We start from the raw sequence: 20,551 nt of genomic DNA on the forward strand, positions 1-20,551 counted from the left end.
GATCTGGACACTAGACTTCTTCTGAAGATGCCTATCATAGAATTGTAGAGTTGGAAGGGACCCTGGCGACCATCAAGTTCCACAATGCAGGAATATGCAGCTGTCCCATACGGGGATCGAACCTGCAACCTTGGCATTATTAGCACCATGCTCTAACCAGCTGAGCTATCCTGCTTGCACCTCTCGGTCTTCTCTTCTCCGGGCTAAACATACCCTCTCCCCTCCAGCATATGTTCCAGGTGCCTGGTGGGGAGGGGGCGAAAGACGAGAGCCACCTTCCTCCGCTGATCATCTGCTTCCCCAACAGCTTGGCTGCTCCATTCATTCTTGGCTTTACAGTTCCCCCCCCTCCTCCTCCTTCTGGGCAGCCGTCAATATGGCTGGTGGCATCTGGCAAGCGCAGAGACTTGGCTCTCCTTCCAAGAGACACACTCCTCACACGTCCAGCTCGGAGCCGATTCCCTGGGCCCCGACCCTGGCTGCTTTGGGGTTGTGCGCTTTTAAAAGTCTGGCTGCCTCCCTCACCTTGCAGGGAATAAAATAGCTCTTCTCTCATACTCACACTGGAGTCTGCTTGGAAGAGTCTGGCTTGAGGACAAACGGGTGCGTCTGTGAACCATCTGAGGACATGCATTTAAACTCCGGAACTTGCTCCCGCAGGACGCAGTGGGGAACACCAACCTGGATTCCTTTAAAAGACTAATTCATGGAGGAGAAGGCTACTAACCATGATAGCTATGCTCTGCCTCTGGGCTCTTCTTATGTCCTGATGGAACCTCCAGGCCCAGTGGCAGTCTATCTGTATTTCAAAGTTCTTAGGGGCTTTTAGCTATTGTGAGAACAGGGTACTGTGCCAGATGTGTCTTTGGCCTGATCCATCAGGCTCTTCTCACGTTCTTACAGCTCTTGCATGCTGGGGAGATGCCCAGGCATTGGTGCTCCCCCCACCAGCTAGCGGGGCATGGAGGTGGGTGGAAATTGCATGTGTCCTCTGAGGTGGACGATGCGCAGGCTGGCTCGATGATGCAAGAGGCGGTGCAGAGAGAGGCCTGCGCTCCGGCCTCCCAGCTGTGGCAAGAGCACATCTGCGCAGGGCTGTTGACAAAGATAGCTACGTGACTCCCAGGGGGGCGGCTGAGAGAGAGGCCCGATGCTGCGTGGAGGCGGCAGTCACAGAGGAAATTCCCCTCCTTGTGATTACAGAACAACTTCCTGCCCTGGGGCTGGGCTGGCTGGAGTCAGCTTCCGAGGCAGAACAGAGCAGAGCAGAGCGGAGCAAATTGCAATGGCAGTGAGGAGCTACTCTTCGGGGTCAGAGCTGGCGAACTCGGGGGCTTATCTCGGGGGCCGGGCTCAGCCCCTGGCTGCCCAGGGCAGGCAGGGAAGGGTGTGCCTCTGCCCACGTTCTAGGCACCAGCAGTGGGCAGGTGCCAAGGAAGAGACCCCGTTGCTGGCTGCCGTGCTCAAGAGCAACCACTTTCTGACAGCAGGAGCCAAGTAAGTCTCCGCCGGAAATGATGAAATGCAGGATTTGAACTCAGAGTTGGCAGGAGATAAAAGCTGACTAGCTGGGCCAGGCGCTGGGTTGGGTTGGTTCAGTGCACTGCCTCCGGCTGTGGTCAGTTGGTGCCTCTGGAAAGCTTCCCAGTACAGTGGACGCTCGGGTTGTGAACATGATCCGTGCGGGATGCACGTTCGCAACCCGTAGCGTCCACAACCCTCAGTGACGCATCTGTGCACGCGCGGGTTGTGATTTGGTCTTCTGCACATGCGCAAAGTGCAATTTAGTGCTTCTGCGCATGCATGGCAGCCAAAAGCCAGAAGTAACCCGTTCCAGTACTTCCGGGTTTCGGTGGTCCGTAACCTGAAAAACCGCAACCTGAAGCGTCTGTAACCTGAGGTATGACTGTAGTGCTGCTGTTGCCCTTTGGCTCTAAGCATCTGATATTGAAAGATACACTGCCTCTGAATGTGGAGGGTTTCTTTAGCAGTCACAGGTGAGAACCGCTGACTAGGGTTGGGTGATATATTTATATATCCTCCAATTTGCAATCCTTGGCATAGAACAAGCGGAAATGTGGACAAGCCCAAAGAGGTGACATGGTAGAAGTTTATAAAATGACACCTGGCATGATGAAGGTGGCTCAGGTGGTTAGAACGTGGTGTTAAAAATGCCAAGGTTGTGGGTTTGATCCCCGTATGGGCCAGCTGCCTATTCCTGCATTGCAGGGGTTTGGGCAGAGACCCCTCAAGGTCCCTTCCAACTCTGCAGTTCTATGATTCCATGGTGAAAGTGGATAGAGAGAAGTTTTTCTCCCTCTCTCATAACACTAGAACTCGTGGACATCCAATGAAGCTGCTGGATGATTTGGATATAGAGGAAAGAAAGTCCTTCTTCATGCTCTGCATGGTTAAACTGTGGAACTACCTCCCACAGGATGCTGTGATGGCCAACAACCTGGATGGCTTTAAAAGAGAATGAGGCACATTCATGGACGAGGAGAAGGCTCTTGAAGGCTACTAGCTATGGTAGCTATGCTCTGGCTCCACAGTCAGAGGCAGTAATGCTTCTGAATACCAGTTTCTGGGAACTGCAGGAGGAAAGAGGCTCTTGTGCTCAAGTCCTGCTTGCTTCTCTAAGGAGCATCTGGTTGGCCACTGTGAGAACAGGATGCTGGAGTAGCTGGGCCATTGGCCTGACCCACCAGGCTTTTCTGATGTTCCTGTTGTTCTTTGTCTCTAGCATCTGGTGTCCAAAGTTACACTTCCTCTGAGCATGGAGGTTTGATTTAGTTGGCCGGGTTCTCCGTGGTATTAAAACTGTCTTTTAAAGCAAGAATGGAGGATCCCTGTTGGGCTTGTCTTTGCACTTGGTTTCTGATTCAGAAGCAGCCCCACCTAAAGTTATAGGCAGCAATGCTTCTTTTGAATTGGTCAAGGGGGTGGGGCATGTCTGTTCGGCTCACTTGCACCTGGCATAAAGAGGTCCAGCAGGTTTCTGCGTGGTTTCCAAAACCTGCTGTACATGGTTTGACCCGAGGCAGAAGGAAGGTGGAACAAATTTGTGTTGCACTCTGGGGTGTGAAATCCCATTCTGTTTTCTTCAGACTGAGAACAAGGAGCTGCCAGCTCCTGGTTGCCTCATAGAAGCTTCTCAGTGCCAGCAAACTGGAAGAGTTTTGCAGTTTCTGATTCTATTTCCAGATCAGCGGCTACCACTTGCCGGCACGTGCCAGCGAAGGTCACCTTTCATTGTCCTTGGTGGAGAAAGAAAGGCAAGGGGGACTCCTTTTGTCAACATCCTGTCTCGTATTATTAGGATCACTGGTCCTGGGCAAGGTGGAATTCTGAAGGAAATGGGAAGAGGAGCAGAAAATGGCCAGTGTCTGCTGATTTGTTCCTTGTGTGGGACAGAAATCAGTCCAGTGAATGTTATCCACATTCACTGTTGTGGCTTTCAGTCTGCAAATGATATGTAATTGGTGGTGTTCCTCTCCCCTGTTTGCATTGGAATTCCTTTGCATCGAAACAAATAGTGCTGATTGATTGATTGATTGATTGATTGATTGACCTACTATATATTTTGGAAAGTAGTTTGTCTGTCTGTCTGTCTGTCTGCCTGCCTGCTCTCTATGTGTTTGGACATGTCTTGGGATAATGTTTCCCCAGTGTGGCATGATAGTGCCTGAGACAGAGGAGCACTTTTTCCATCTATGTTTGAATACCATCTGATGCCGTTTTGAATTGAGATACTGTTGTTGTAGTAGTTGTAGTTGTAGAAGTAGTAGTAGTAGTAGTAGTAGTACTGGTTGTTGTTGACCTTTCTCCCCAAAGACCTCAAGGTACCATACATGATTCTTCCCGTCCTCATTCCAAAAGGAAGCCAAAACTCATTTTGGGTGGGTGTCCCACATTTAACCTCATTTAAACCTTAAACCTCTAAGAGGAAGTCCAGCTATCAGACTCCATGGCTTGGGAGCAGACCCTTTTCCATTCACAGCACCTGGTTTTGACTGTGCTTCCTTTTAAATGCTGGTTTTCCTTGGTAGGTTTTTGGAAATCCCATTGAAACCCCAAATGGCTCGGCCTGATGGGTTCTTTTCTGCATTAACCCCCAGGGCAGACTCTGAAAAGGGAAGTGACTAGGTTTGGTTCCTCTAGGTCAGGGTGGTCCAACTCTTCATACCAAGTGGGCCACAATAGTACTTTGACACAGAACCTGTGGGCCACACACAGCCTGGGAGGGGGAGTGAGGCCAAAATTTTAGCTAAGGACCAAAAGTGTTCAGGTATAATACCAGTCCATAATAAGAGATGGAGATCTGGGAAGAAGACTGGTCACTGTTGTCATAAAACTTATTTGACAAAAGGAAACCCAACAACTGAGAATGATGTTGTTACATAATTAGATACGTAACTGGTGATGTCAAATTCCAGAGAGTGAGATGAGTGTCTTGGTTTTTTGCCAGAAGCTGAGCTGCAGTCAAATGAAAATGGCATGTGTGATGTACAGAGTCTTCCATGTGACTCTTAATGGAGGGAGCATTAAAATTAGAGGCTTCCCTGCCCCCAGAAGCTTACAAATTAAATTGTGTTTGAGAGGGAAGCGGCAAGGCGGCAAGGCAGATAAGAAGGAAGGGGAGACAAGAGAGAACTTCGAATGGCTGCAGTTTCATGTTTTCAAGCTTCCATTTTGTTGTGGGCAGCAATGAAGGGGCCTGAACTGTAGGCCTCACAGGAAAGGTGTTTGTTTGTTTGTTTGTTTGTTTGTTTGTTTTTAGTAGGAAGGAACCGAACATTTACTTGCTTGGAGCTAACTTCTGTGAGCTCATGAGTGCTTGCAATCCACTGGATTCTCATGGCATGCACATAATTTATTTATTGCATTGACACCCACCACAACCCTGTGAGGTAGATCAGGCTGAGAGGCAGGGACAGAGCCCAAGCTTCTTGGCTGATGGGGGGATTTCAACCCTGGTCTTCTATTTCCTAGCCTGACACTCCAGCCACTATGCCACACGGGTCTCCACACAGCCTTTTGAGAAATTATTTTATCTTATTTTACATTGTGATGTTGTACTGAGCCACTGATAACCCTCTCCTCCTCCTTGAATTTGTCCAGTCGTCTTTTAAAGCCTTCCAAGTTGGTGGCCTCCAGGGGGTCCCACAGCTGAGCACGATAGTTTTTGGTCTGTTCTGAATATTCCAAAAATTCAGCTTCCTTGGATGTCCACAAATTCTACAGTTGTGAGAGAGGAAAGGAACCTCTTCTCTGTCCACTTTCTCCATGCCGGGCATAATTTTATAAACTTCAGTCAGGTTGCCTCTTTTACTTGCATTTTCTCTGAACTTAAAAACTCCCAACTGCTGCAACCTATGTGCAAATTAGTGTGGTGTGGAGGGGGAGGAGCAGGGAAGGAGGCCATCCACCAGCAAGGAAGTGTGAGTGGGCTTTGCATGGAAGTGAAAGCGATATCCAGCGGATGCTGGGTGCCAGATATCAGGCTACCACAGACCAGTTGCTTCTTGTAGATTTCCAAGTGGCATCTGGTTGGGCGGCGCTTTTGCTCAGATCCAACAGGGCTGCCCTTATTCCCTGTGGCCGTTAGGAATGGACCTGCCATGTTCAGAGGAAGTCTATCCCTGAACACCACTTTCTTCAGGTAGGTGTGGTGGCTTTTGCTTCCATTAATATTTTTTAAAAAATAATATCTCGAACGACTTATATTCAAAAGAATTTCAGATCAGCACATGGAAAACAGAACTCCGATATAGCAGGGTAGAGTCTCAGAATGTTATACAAACCAGAGGTCTGGTACTATAGGGAAAAAATAGGTTGCAACATTTGGGACTTTTTTTGGTGAGTAAGAGGCAACACGATAGGCAAAATTATGCCTGGCATGGAGAAAGTGGATGGAGGAAAGTTTAACGCTAGACATTCGATGAAGCTGAATGTTGGAAGATTCAGGACAGATAAAAGGAACTTCTTTATGCAGCGCAACGTTAAACTGTGGAACTCACTCCCACAAGAGGCAGAGATAGGCACCAATTTGGGTGGCTTTGAAAGGGGATTTGGCAAGATCATTAAGGAGAGGGCTGTCATTTGCTAAAAGCCACAATGGCTGTGCTTTGCCTCCACAGAGGCAGCAATGCCTATGAACTCCGAGGGGGAGGTCTCTTGTGCTTGGAGTCTGCTTGCTGAGTGACAGTCTGGCCACTGTGAGAGCAGGATACTGGACTAGATGTGTCTTTGGCCTGATCCAGCAGGCTCTTCCGATGTTCAAAAATGGAGATCCAATGCAAAAAAAGCCAGAAACTCTAATTGACATACGTTATCAAGTATAATCTCACAACAAAATACAAAGTGTAGATCAAATGCAGCGCAAAAGAAAAAGATCAAGCAATATACTGTACCAGGCAAAAGGCAAAGGCAAAAACTAAATAAGTGCTCATTCACACTTTAACTTGACCCATATTTTGATTGGATTGTGTATCGATTAATTCCACTGTGTCTGAGAGCTTTTATCGCCGTTCCACTGCTGTGCCTTGTGAAAATCAGATCTTACCTGCTGAATCAGATCTCATCAGATGCGTGGAAAAAACTGGAGAGGGATTTTGCTTACTGAGCTTCTGATTCAGCGGGTAAGATTGGATTTCCACAAGGCACAGCTGCAGAACATTGAGGAAAGCTTCTGGACTCGGGGGAATTAATTGGGACACAAGGAGATCAAAATACGGGGCAAGCAAAAGTGTGGATGAGCCCTAAATCTCAGAATGCTAGGACTGTAGAGTTGGAAGGGCTCTGAAGGGTCATCTAGCCCAACCCCCTGCAATGCAGCGAATAAAAAGCAGATGCTGTACAAAATAATAATAATAAAATAGTATACAGGAATATAAACAATAAAATCAGAGAACCTTTCCAAATAGCACTATGCTCTCAATTCTTGCGTTCTTCTGCTCCTTACTCTTAGGTTTCTATGCGCCTGCTAAATCCCAGGAAACCCAGAATAGCCATTGTTTGGTAGCCAGGCATGGGTTAAATGCAGCCGGCTCTGCTATTGGCTCCCCTCTCTCCCTGCTTAGAGTTTGAGCTGGGAAGTTCCGCAAGGGTGATGTAATGGGGTGGCCCCCCTGCAGGTGACGTCAGTCACTGCTGCTTTGGCATTCCCCTCCTCACTCTGGAAATGAGGTGGGGAGGAGAGGAGGGGGCTGAGCAGCAATGATGCAATGGAGCCTCATCACACAAGCCAGAGACACATGGACCAACTCAATCTCCCCCTCTGGCAGGAGCGTTTCTTTCGTGGGGGTGGGGTGGAGAGTCCGGGAAGACCCTCTCTGCCCGGGGCCACTAGGAGAGATCAAGGGGTGCATGAGGGTTCCTGCTGGCTTGTGATGGAGCCCCCAAATGCCAGCTGATTCCTGGCACGTTCACACCATGAAACGGGGTGCCTAAGAAGATAAGAGCCCTCTCCCGTCCTGTGGTTTCTAGCAACTGCGATTCAGAAATATTGCTGCTTCTCACCAGAGCACAGCCACCCTGGCTAGTAGCCATGGAGAGCCCCCCCCTCCTCCATTGATTTGTCTAATCCTCTTTTAAAGCCATCTGGGGTCGCTGCCTCCGTGAGGTCAGCCGGGGTGGCACCCGCAGCGTGCAAGGCTATTGTGCAGAACACCTGCTGGGTGGCGCCATCCTTCTGCAGGTGCCTCATGCTAGGAGAGGCGTGTAAGTAACTTCACCAGTGAACACGGAGGCTTATAGCAAAAAGCTGGTCCCCTCAGGGTACTTTCTGCCCTTGGGGAGGGGGCAATTGCAGGCTTCTTGTGCCGGAAGAGAGGGGGGGGAGAGAGAGAGAGCTTCGCACGACAGCTTGCCCGGATGCCTCCTGTCACGTAAATCCATTGCACCAGCGGCAGGCTGAGTCACACTGAATACCTTTCCGCAGAAACTCCTGCTGCAGGCTCACCGCTCCCAGGGTTCGTACTTGGTTGGCCAGCCGGCAAGGCAGCCACAAGGAGGCAGGCCTCAGACAATGGGAATCGTGGCTGGCCTAGGTGGCGCTGATGCAAGCAAAGACCTCCCTCTCCCTCCCCAAATGATATAGACATGGAAATTAACTGCACTGTAAGAAGGTGGCAGATTAGTAAATCAAGGCAGGTGTTTTCCCAGAGAGTGGCCGGTCCAGAAGCCTTTTCTTCTTCCTCTGCCATATTCTGGAAAGTCTCGTTTTTAAATCTCGGCATGCTTGCAAAGCACAGATGCATGTGTGCACCCTAAGTTTGGGAGGTGCACCTTTTTATTGCCAGTGACACCTGTAGGTTTTTTTTTGTCAGAGGCAGTGTGGTGTAGTGGTTTGAGTGCTGGACTATGATCTTGGAGACCAGGGTTCTAATCCCCACTTGGCCAGGAAGCTCACTGGGTGACCTTGTGGGACAGTCATGCTCTCTCTCAGCCTAACGTACCTCACAGGGTTGTTGTGGGAGTTGATTAAGGAGGGGGAGAACCATGTACGCCACCTTTGCAGAGTGTTCAGCTAACTCCACCTTTTGCCAACCTGGGCCCTTCCAGCTGTTTCAAAGGACCGTATGTTCATCCCCTGGTGCCACTGCTGATGGGAGTTGTAGTTCAAAACCTAGGAAGGACCTAGGTTGGCCAAAGGTTTGGCATATGATTGCGCAATGCTGGTCTCCTGCATGAGAGTCATCACTGCTCAACTCAGTGGGCCTTACTTCCAAGTAAAGAGGTGTAGGGTGGCGGGGTTCTGTAAATCTGGCCAGATGGTTGTAATCCAACTGAGATCCACTTGAATTGGTCCCATCAAAAGCAATATACTCTTTTATTTCAGTGCATCTGTTTTGAGTCTGTTTTGCGTGGGACTAGTGTTGGACACAACATATGTCATATTTCATGTGGAAGGTGCTGAGACTTACCCTTTTCTGAACAATTATAATTAAATACTTTCCCTGATAATTAAAAGACCTGCTGCTGTAGGAGGTAATAGAAAGAAAACATGTGTCACCAGGCTAATAAAATAATTCACAAAAAGGTCACAACTCACTATGCAGAGCACCCATTTAGCATGTGGATGGGATCCTGGGTTCAAACCACAGCCGTTCTAGAGGATCTCAGCTTGACTTTGGAGACTAGCTGCTGGTCAGAGAAGAGGACCTTTGGGGCTAGATCAATCCAGTTCTGATTCCCTGGAGAAGTCCCCAGGGCAAGTCAGGTCAGTAGTTTCAGAACCACGGAGAGCTCCTCATGAGCAAGTTGCTCCCTCAGGGGTGGATGTGAACCAGGGCCTCAGCTCAGTTGGCATTAAAAGAGAACTAGTAGACAAATTCATGGAGGATAACACTATCATAAATGGGGCAAGTTTCTGTCATGCTTTGGTGCTTCCCATAAGCATCCGGCTGGCCCATATGGGAATAAGATGCTGGACTGGAAAGGTCCATGGCCTGACACATCACGGGGGTTCAGCTTTGGGCCCCTCCTGATTCTGTGATCCGGCAGGGCTCTTTTCACACTCTTTGACCATCCTTCAGATTTGCAGGATTTATGAGTAAACCTTAGGAGCAAGGTTGCCGATAGCAGTCTTTCTGCTCAGTTGAAGGGTGATCGTGGGTCCCCAGGGATGCCTGCTTGGCTGCCGTGATCCACCAGAAGCAGCGGGGAGGACAAGCCGGGAGGGACATTTGACACCCAAATGTAAACGGAGTGCTCAAGGACAAAAGGAGCGTTGCAGACAGAGGCAAAACCAGCCTTTGCAGGTGGCCACTTTTCAGGAGACACCCGAGCCCTGCTTCTCCCTTTTCAGATTGGCATCTCCAAACCGAGAATGAATCAGAGAGCAGCTAAAAGGAGACGCAGTGGGGAATGCCCTTGGGATAACTGGGGGACTTTGCCAGAAGCAGAGGCTGTTTGAGAATACAAGAGCCTGCTAGGTTACGCTAGTGGCCCATCTAGTCCCGCATCCCATTCTCCCGTATGCCTCTTTGGGGAAACCTGCAAGCAGGACCCGAGAAAAAGGTCAGGATAGGAATATAATTAATAATAATGCAAATAGCTGCTGATTGAAAAGGGATCCTGGTAGAAAAATGAAAGTGCACTGAGAGCTCTGTCTGTGTTGGAATAAGGAGGGACCCAGGATGGTTAGACTGGGAAGGTTTGGGAAGTTGGCACACCCTTCATCTGTCCTGAAGTGGGATCTGAGCCTCCTCCCACGGCTGGGTCTAAGGTTGCCCTTGTGGAGGTGCCAGTAAGGGGGCGTTTCTGTGGCTTGTTGCTGATCCCATGCCACAGTGGCGTGAGAACACATGCAGTGGCTTTGCAACCTGTCAGACCCAAACAGGAAGCGAATCTGTCCCATCACTTCCTCCTTTCCTCAGGGGAAATCCCCACCAGCCGTTAGCTCAGCCCTGCCTGGTTCCTCCCATGCAAAATGTACATAAGGAAGGATTGGAACCCCACATTTTTTATCCTCATCCCTGGCATCTAGACTGCCCCTGACTCTGTAAGTCTTGTTTAGCCACCAACCGGACACACAGACACCCCAATCCCCTTCTCTCCCATTAATCTGTAGGATCCCCATTTGGAGTCTCTTCAAGGACTGCCCCCACCTCTTGTGACAGGGAGTTCCACCGGTGAATTACTGCACTGCAGGGGGTTGGACTAGAAGGCCCTTGGGGATCTCTTACAACTCTATGGTTTCATGCTGCATGTGAAGAAGCATTTGCTTTTGCCCACCCTGGATCTCTGCTGTCCTGCTGCCAGCTTGGGGGATCTTTGAGATTCCTAGCTGACCACAGTCTGAAAAAGGGTGCTGGGTGAGATGGTGGGGTGGAGAAAGCCTGTGTGCGTGCGCGCACACACACCTCAGTCTCCCAGAAGTCTAGAACTGAGCACCCTAAAGTAACATACAAATCATAGAATAGTAGAGTCTGAAGGGATCCCAAGAGTCATGTAGTCAGAACATTGGCCCATCCAGCTCAGTGTTGACTGCACTTATGGGACAGCAGCTCTCCATGGTTCCAGACTGAGCCGCAGTCAAGCGTAGGTCAGCAGTAAAACACCCAGTGTCAATGAAGTTAACTCTCTATTCACAGCAAGCAAAATATCGCAGGCCTTGTAATCTCACCAACTCCTCCCAGTAGGTCTTCCCCAATGAGGCAGTTGCGAGGACTGATGGTCCCCACCTTCCCCACAGCTGCCTAAGTCCACCCCTCTCCAGGGTTGTCCCCCCAAGCAATCAGAGACTGAGACTGCCTCTGCACACAACCAATCTCTGCTCTGCTCTTTTCATGTCTCTGTGTGTTCTAGGAGACCCACAGGGACGGGAGCTGGTCGCAGCAGGAGGGGGAGACTCCCTGGTTTCCTCACCAGCCTGCCTCATCTCTGCCTCTTGGCCCTCCTGCTCCCCAGCCTCCGCTTCTGCCTCTGCCTCTGAACCCCTCTGCCACAGTCTCTTTTTGCTCACTAAACCCTGTTGCCTCTTCAGCTTCTGACACCTTCTCCTCCCAGTCTGCTTCCTCTTCTCCTTCCGACCACTCATGGTCACCCCACCACCAATCCACTGTCTCTGAGCCTTCTTCCCTGGGAGTTCCCTTGGGGGATTCCTTAGCTGGTGCCTCCCACCACTCCTCTGCCTCCAACCAGTCCTTGACACAAGGAATATTCCCAGCCCTGCCTTGTAGATGCCAAGGATTGGACCTGGGACCTTCTGCATGCAAGGCAGAATCATTGCCACAAAGAAACTCATCCCTCTCACCATCAGAAAAACCCAGCTGTTTCCAGTAATAGCTGGTCCTTGACGGCAGACAGTTTGCTCTGCCTGCGATCAGCTCTGGCACCCCCTGCTGTTGGGTTCCCTGCCTTCTACCCTATCCTGTCTCAGTGGGTTCCAGCCACCATCACGTCTGACCTTCTGGTGTAAGGAAAGTTCTTACAGTATTTGGACATGTGATTACGGGTGAGTTTTGCCTCCTCATTGTTGGGGAACTCACCCAGAAAAGTGTCACAGTTCTTTTGCAAGCCTGGAAATGACCTCGACGGAGGTTCATAAGCGTGGAAAGTAGAGTTGCTTCCCTAAACGTTCAGTTTCAGAGACGGAAACAACGGGTGGCATGTTCAGATCCCTGGCCTTGTTTTGCCAGCCTTTGACGCCTCTTTGTTGCCGCAAACAAACTGCACCTAGTCCGTCTCTCTGCCACCCAACCAGTCTTTCAGGGTTGCCAGGGATTCACCAACCTCTGTGCCAAAGAGACAATTTCACGGTGGATATATTTTGAATGTGGTTGGCAGTCACAACCAAATTGTCAGACATCACCAAATATTCATCAGTGTTCAGAGTTTTTGAAGAGCTGAGCCACCTCTGCCTCCTTACCACACCTTCCCATAAAAACTGCCTTCTTTTCTTTTCTTTTCTTTTCTTTTCTTTTTTTCTTTTCTTTCTATTGCTCCTGCTTTGCCTTTAACCGTTAGCCCTCCCACATACCTCAGGAAGTCATTTTAAAACGAAGCTGAGTGTTTGGAGATTGCAGTAGAAGTATTTCTTCACACAGTGCGTAGTTAAGCTACGGAACTCCCGCAGGAGGTAGTGATGGCTGGATAAGAGAATTAGACAAATTCATGAAGGATAAGGCCATGCTGGCCATGTTTTTTGGTGAAGACATTTTGTTTCTGTTATAATGCATATAAAACAGAGAGAACGGTGATAACAACAGATGAGAATTCAAAGATGACAAACAAAACTATAAAATAGGCACGTAGAATAAGTACATTTGCACATGGGCTAAAATAACAAAGTCCAAGTAAAAAAATATTAGCGTTTTCTGATTAAGTCTAGTTTCCAATTTGCCAGGCTGGGGACAAGGATTATCATGAAAATGATGTTTCTGCTGTAGACGTCATAATTCAATGCCTAATCATATAAAAAGTGTCTGGAGGTTCTAATCCCTGTGGAAATCTCAAATTATGCATATTTTTCTCCATTATTCCAGTGTGAGAGGTACCAAACGTCCAGTGTAGGATTTGGGGCCATTTTCCATTGAGTTGCAGTTACTGTTTGAGCTGCTGAGATCATATATGAGACCGGTTATTTAATTTTGGACAATAAACCATGGTTTCTTTAGGAATAACCATCTGCCAATTTTTTAAAAAATAAAACCAAAAAACTTGTACCAATTTACAGCACCTCTATAAATGATATGTACCAAGTTTATTGCAACCTCCCCAACAATTAAGTGATATAGAAGAAAGTGTTTTTGATATCTGCCAAGGAGGGTAATACCTTCTGTGACGGCTGTGTTTGACCTCTGTGTTTGACCTCTGTTGTCTCTGAATGCCCCATTGCTGGAAATTGCAAGTTGGCATAGCATTGCTATTGCACCCAGGTCCTGCTTTTGGACCTCTCATTCAGGCATCTGGCTGGTCATAGTGCTGAACTATGATGGGCCCAATCCTCTGGATTTTGTAATGAGCCCAAGGATCACGCCAGCTGACAATGAGAGGATTCCCCTTTGTCCTAGTCAATTTAATGCTTTGAAAAACGTCTTGACCGTTATTTGACCGGCTGAGGCAATCATTTCCTCAATCAGTCAAATGCCCAGCCTGAAATCCATGAGTCAAGCTTAGGGAGGGAAGGGATTTATTTTATCTCTTGCCCTGATATCCTACCTTTCCAACAAGGAACTCCAGGTCGTAATACATGGTTCTCCTCCCATCTCCACTGTATCCTTAAAACAGCCCTGAGAGGTTGGTTAGAGAGTGTATGGCTGGCTCAAGGTCATCCATGGCTGTCTGGATTTGAACCCTGGCCTCCCAGGTCCTAGTCCAACAACCTAACCACTATGCCATGCTGGAAGGGCATTGCAGTAACTCAATATTAAGTGGATCTGACCCAAAGGGACCATTTCAGTCTTTTCCCAAACTTTTGGAAGGGCTGCTGTGCACACATTGCTCGGTTGAGGGCGAAGGCCATCTGTTAAGATGCTTGAGGCTGAAGCTGCAGTTGGTGCAGAATGCTGCAGCGTGATTGCTGACAGGAGTAAGGCCTTGGCAGCATATAACACCTATGCTCCAAGAACTGCACTGCTTGCCAATTTGCTATTGGGCCAAGTTCAAAGTGTTACTATTAGTATATAAGGCTCTTAACAACCTGGGACCAGTTTACCTGTGAGATCGCCTTACCACATCTATATCCAGGCATTGTTACAAGTGCCACATAATACCAGACGCTCCCAGTGTCCTTATTTTCCAGGGACAGTCCCAGATGTACAGAAGCCATACCGGTTTCTGATGTGATCCTGGAATGTCCTGCTTTTCCTTAGGACGTCCCTATTTTCATCAGAAAAATGTTGGAGGGTAGGGAGTTATGTGACCTCTGAACCAAGAAGATAAGTAACTACAGTCATACCTTGGTTTTCGAACAGCTTAGTTCCTGGACATTTTGGCTCCTGAACGTTACAAACTCAGAAATGAGTGTTCCGGTTTGCGAACTATTTTTGGAATCCAAAGTCTGACGGGGCTTCTGAGGCTTATGATTGGCTGCAGGAGCTTCCTGCAGCCAGAAGCTGCAATTTGGTTTTCAAACATTTTAGAAGTCGTACAGACTTCTGGAACAGATTCCATTTGACTTCCAAGGTACGACTGTATGCAACCTTTAGAAGACATCTGAAGGCAGCCCTGTATGGGGAAGTTTCTTAACGTTTAATATTTTATTACGTTTTTATATATGTTGGAAGCTGCCTAGAGTGGCTGGAACATAGATAATAAAATTATTATTATTATTATTATTAGTTGTTGTTGCTGTTGTTGGTTGTTGTTGTAAAATGGGACGTCCCTATTTTCATTGGAGAAGTGTTGGCGGTTATATAATACCCATTCTGCATTTGTAAGAAATCTATATCTTAGTGTGGCAGCACTTAAACTTCGGAACTCCCTGCCTCTTGAAACCAGGCAGGCGTCTTCAATGTACCCTCTTCAGCACCTGCTAAAAACATTATTGTTTGGGCAAGCCCATCCAGATGTTTAGAAAGTTGATGCAAGCCTCAATCTGTTTTTAGTCTATTCTTATTTTAACTTTTTGGGAGCCGTCATGGAATGAGTTAATAAATAGGGGTCCCGGGGCCTGATGTCTCTCTCTCTTGCTGTCCTTGCAGGTGCTGCGAATGTGGGGCGTCCCTTTCCCACCAGTACTACGAAAAGGATGGACGCCTCTACTGCAAGAAGGACTATTGGGCGCACTTTGGGGAGCTTTGCCACGGCTGCTCAGAGCAGATCACCAAAGGGCTCGTTATGGTAAGAAAGGGGGTCCAGGAGAGAGTGGAGGGATCTCCTCTAGCCCAAATGCTTTGCTGAAATGAAGACATTCTGTGTCTTTGGCATCCTCATGATCTACCAAACCAGCCGCTGCATCAAGAAAGGAGACAAGCTTTGTCTGGCATGGCTTCCTCTTGAGAAATCCATAGTAGCCTCTAATATCAACACATTATTTTCTAGATGCTCCCAAATGGACTCCTTAACCGCCTGCCATAGAATTTTGCCCAGTATAGCCATTGGCTCTTACACTGGCTCCCAGTATGTTTCTGAGCACAATTCAAAGTGTTGGTGTTGACCTTTAAAGCCCTAAACGGCCTCGGCCCAGTATACCTGAAGGAGCGTCTCCATCCCCATCATTCTGCCCGGATGCTGAGGTCCAGCGCCGACGGCCTTCTGGCAGTTCCCTCACTGCAAGAAGCAAAGCTACAGGGAACCAGGCAGAGGGCCTTTTCAGTAGTGGTGCCCGCCCTGTGGAACGCCCTCCCATCAGATGTCAAAGAGATAAACAACTACCTGACATTTAGAAGACATCTGAAGGCAGCCCTGTCCAGGGAATTTTTTAATGTGTGACTTTTTCATGTCTTTCTAATCCTTGTTGGAAGCCGCCCAGAGTGGCTGGGGAAACTCAGCCAGATGGCAGGGTACAAATAATTTATTATTATTATTATTATTATTATTATTATTATTATTATTATTATTATTATTAGGCTGGCCTGCCTGAATTTCCCAGAGCTGTTTTCCTTTTCTGTTTTTGAAAAGCAGGGGCAATCCCATCCCACTCCTTTTGCCCATCTCCAGTCTCCAGGCCCCTCACCTTCTCTCCAAAAATGCTCAAAAGAGGCTCTGAAATAACCCACTGCAAACCCCTCTTTAGACTTCTTGGTTCTGCAATTCCCAGGCTGAACATAGTTCCCCTAGCAGAAGAAGACAGAGGCCGAAAAGGAACTGAGTGGTTCCCATTTCCTCCAAGTCACCTCTTAACTCAAACCACAGCCACCTGCACGTCACCTGGTGTCATAGTTCTGGGAATTAGGTCTTATGTCGTGTTCCTGGAGGGGGACACATGCCCCCTTTAGGATCAGACTTGCAGTGCTCCTGGATTTTAACATGTCACTGACAGTGAGCCCTTCGTGATATGTGCCTTTGCAGGTGCAGTTTGAATCCAGGCTCAAAAGCAAACGGACCAAGCAGGGCTTGCTGTCAGTGCTGATCAGCTGGTCGGCACTGACAGCGAGCCCCTCCAAAGTTATCCATGTGTAGGTGCGGATTGAATTTAGCTTGCAGCTGCCAATGGGCAAAGTGGGGCTCCCTATTGGTTCCTGTTGATTTGTTTCAGAATTTAAAAACCCTTCTCCATAGAACTAGAGAACCGGAAGAGATGTAAATATGTAAATACAGTGGTACCTCGGGTTACATACATTTCAGGTTACATACACTTCAGGTTACAGACTCCGCTAACCCAGAAATAGTACCTCGGGTTAAGAACTTTGCTTCAGGATGAGAACAGAAATCGTTCTCAGGCGGCAGCGGGAGGCCCCATTAGCTAAAGTGGTGCTTCAGGTTAAGAACAGTTTCAGGTTAAGAACGGACCTCCAGAATGAATTAACCCGAGGTACCACTGTACATGTGTCTGTTTCCCTCCTAGGTTGCTGGAGAGCAGAAATATCACCCCGAATGTTTCAGCTGCCTGAACTGCCGGGCGTTCATCGGCGATGGAGACACTTATGCGCTGGTGGAACGGTCCAAGCTCTACTGGTGAGAGGGGAGAACAGCTGGGCTCACTTGCGGGGGGCAGTGCTTGGGCAGGAAACAGGCAGAGAGAACCAAAGGGACAGCTTTCATCATTGCAGGCTGCAACTGGAGATTTCAGGCTCCGCTGTGGAGCCTTGTCCCGTATCAGAAGAGCATCAGCAGAGCCTGGTGGATCAAGCCAATGGCCAATCTAGTCTAGGCTCCTGCTCTTGTAGGGGCCAACCAGATGCCTCAAAGCAAAGCCTGAAAGCAGGATTCGAACACAAGAGCCCTCTCCCCTCCTGTCGCTTTGCTGCCTCCAGCTATGGAGGTGGCTAGTAACCATTGGTAGCCCTCTCCTCTATGAATTTGTCTAGTCCTCTTTTAAAGCCAACTAGGTTGGTCATTATGTAACTTGTAAACTGCCATGCAAAACAACGCCGGTTCCTCCACTTTAGCTAATTTACTGATCCAAGTATTTGTTTCCGGTAGCATCAGTGCAGCTTGTTTTCTCTAGGCTGCAGTTTTGTGCTATTTCCAAAACTATTGGTACTGGGATATTTTACCAGAACACAGCAAGCCTGTCACATAGACAGCTTCTTGAACACTGAGGGCAGCTGAGGAAAGTGTGGAATTAAATTACATCTTCAAATAAAATGCGTATGGGTTATTATTATTTTTAATTGATAGATATTATTATTTCTAATAGTTTCTAATATGCTTTTTTTTTTTTTGGAACCGTTGTACTTAAGTGATCACATGAGATGTTGTGAGCCACTTTGGGCACAATTTTGTGGAAAAGTGGCATACAAATAATCAGATGATGATGATGATAAGAGTTCAAAGGCACATTTCCAGCCAGGAAGAAATGCTCAAGGAGGGTGTGGGGGAACACCAAGGAGAGATTTGGCCTGGTGGGCAGGAGAATTGAAGAGTGCCAGGCAAAGAGGCCTGCTTTCCCTCACCCTGATCTAGAACCCTCATTCGGAGGAGACCTGTTGGAACATCTCAGGAGCCTCAAGTTATGCAGTTCACTCCATTTCTCTCGGGACTTTCGGGGCTTGCTCACCATTTGAGAACGACTTCCCTAGTGCCTGACCCTTCTCCTCCTCCCTGCCACAGCGGACACTGTTATTACCAGATGGTGGTGACGCCAGTGATGGACCAGCTGCTCCCAGAATCCCCCGGCACCCGGATCCCGCACACCGTCACCCTCGTCTCCATCCCGGCCTGTTCTGATGGCAAGAGGGGCTTCTCCGTCTCCATCGAGGCTCCACACGGAGGCTCAGAGCACCCACACACTGTCCGCGTCAGAGAGTAAGTACAGCCCGCCAGGCGTCAGGCTCTTGTCTTGCCCTTGTTCAGGTGATGTGGTTCACCTCAAGGAACTGCCCACACTCAGCCTCCACGGCCTTCTTATTTTGATCGTTCCACTGAATAATAGCCAACACAACTTGAAATCCACCAAAGCTTCCCATTTCAAACAAAGTTTTAAATTTAATGTGTTTTCCTGTGAAATTTTACAGGCAGCATTTTGAAATTTGCATGTTCTTAGGCTTCACAGTGCCTGCTGATTTGTTGCGATTCTAGTAGGCTTCAGATGCGAAATCTCATGTGCTGTCGGCTCTCAAACTCCAAATTACCATTGCATGTCAAATCCTAAATTACCATTGCATGTCAAATGCCAGATTACCATTCCATGCTGTCTTGTCTAATGCATTTGTGTGGCCCTCTCCAGACACTGTGGAATTCTGAATAAAGTGATATGGCTGTTACGAAATTTTGGATACCATGATTTGCCATCTTTCAAATGATATCAAATATTATCAGGTGTTTTTGGTTAACATGCTTTATTCTTGTGTATTACTACATGCATATCCCATCAATTCCTCCAAGGAACTCTAGGTGGCACCCATGGTTCTCCTGCTCCCAATTTTAACCTCAGAAGAACCTTGTGAGGTGGATTAGGCTGAGAGACAGTGCCTGGTCCAAAGTCACTCAGTGAGCTTCATTGCTAAGAGGAGATTCAAGCACTGGTCCCCCAGATCCTAGTCTGACATTCTAAGCACTACACTGCGCTTAATATTTGAAATATCCATTGGATGTCAAGTGAAATTGGAGCTCGAGGCTCCAGCAGCGAGTGTGGTTCCCCTTTTACAGGGTGCCGAGCCAAGAGGGCACAAAATAACAACAACAACAATAATATGACCTTTATTTATATGGGTATCTACTGAGAAGATCAAGGGACGCAGGTGGTGCTATGGGTTAAACCACAGAGCCTAGGGCTTGCCAATCAGAAGGTTGGCAGTTCAAATCCCCGCGACGAGGTGAGCTCTCATTGCTCGGTCCCTGCTCCTGCCAACCTAGCAGTTCGAAAGCACGTCAAAGTGCAAGTAGATAAATAGGTACCGCTCTGGCGGGAAGGTAAACGGCGTTTCTGTGCACTGCTCTGGTTTGCCAGAAGTGGCTTAGTCATGCTGGCCACATGACCCGGAAGCTGTACGCCAGCTTCCTTGGCCAATAAAGCGAGATGAGCGCCGCAACCCCAGAGTCGGCCACGACTGGACCTAATGGTCAGGGGTCCCTTTACCTTTACCTTACTGAGAAGATCCATTAAAAAAACAACTGCAACAAAATGAATTATTGTGAAAATATGAAATATTTAGAGAGGAGCAAATTTTGTCCTTTCTCAGGATACCATATTACCAAAGTCCACCCTGGTCAATTGTAAATAAGAGATTGATGCATTGTGGTCCTGCTTTTTCCTCCGCTAGGAATTCTGGAGCCTGGTTTGCTCCTCTGGGACTTGGGTTTGAGGGGGTGCCCCCATATGCCAGCTTGGAATAATAACCCTTTTCTTGCCTCCCTCTCCAACACCCTGGAAACAGATTGAACCCCGACTGCATAAGTCCTGACATGAAGAACTCCATCCACGTCGGCGACCGCATCCTGGAGATCAACGGCACCCCGATCCGGCATGTCCCCCTAGACGAGGTGATGTTCTGGGGGGGGGGGTTCTTTCTCCTCCATGCTTTTGAGAAAGTAACTGCTGGATCCCATGCCTTGCCGGGAAACATCTGGGCTCCCCATAAGAACATCAGGAGAGGCCCTTGGCCCAGCTAGTCCACCATCCTGATCTCACCGGGGCCAGATATCCCTAGGAATCTAGATAGACTGCCTCTGGACCTGGAGGTTCCATGAGAAGACCCTGGCTGGTGGATTCAGGCCCAAAGGAGCCCGTCTAGTCCAGCATCCTGTCTTTGCAGTGGCCAGCCAGGTACTCTAAGGGGAAACCCAAAAGCAGGATTTGAACTCCAGAGCCGTCTTCCCTCCTGACATTTCCAGTAACTGGCATGGAGAGGCATCGCTGCCTCTGACTGTGAAGGCAGAGCATAGCCATCCTGGCTATCAGCCCTCAGTAGCCCTCTCCTCTTCCATGGATTTGTCTAATCCTTTTTTAAAACCATCTAAGGCCCTAAGGAAGTTAGATTGGCTTCAACCAGAGCCA

General features: G+C 48.3%; 1 protein-coding gene across 3 annotated transcripts in view; it reads left to right on the plus strand.

Moving 5' to 3' along the window:
• The window catches only part of LIMK1 (LIM domain kinase 1), a 38,441-nt gene that overhangs the window by 5,296 nt on the left and 12,594 nt on the right, over positions 1–20,551 (plus strand). Inside the window, exons 1-5 of one of the 3 annotated variants that reach the window (XM_082201438.1) lie at positions 1,260–1,497; positions 15,153–15,291; positions 16,958–17,067; positions 18,166–18,360; positions 19,932–20,037. In XM_082201438.1, the coding sequence (XP_082057564.1) occupies positions 1,286–1,497; positions 15,153–15,291; positions 16,958–17,067; positions 18,166–18,360; positions 19,932–20,037 (762 nt within the window). In that variant the 5' untranslated portion in view covers positions 1,260–1,285. Of the gene's footprint in view, positions 1–1,259; positions 1,498–5,560; positions 5,663–15,152; positions 15,292–16,957; positions 17,068–18,165; positions 18,361–19,931; positions 20,038–20,551 lie in introns of those variants that run through there. The other 2 variants (XM_082201440.1, XM_082201439.1) reach the window with 2 other exon arrangements.

This window comes from Podarcis vaucheri (genome assembly GCF_965113315.1).
Source record: "Podarcis vaucheri genome assembly, chromosome: 15".
Taxonomy (NCBI): Eukaryota; Metazoa; Chordata; class Lepidosauria; order Squamata; family Lacertidae; genus Podarcis; species Podarcis vaucheri.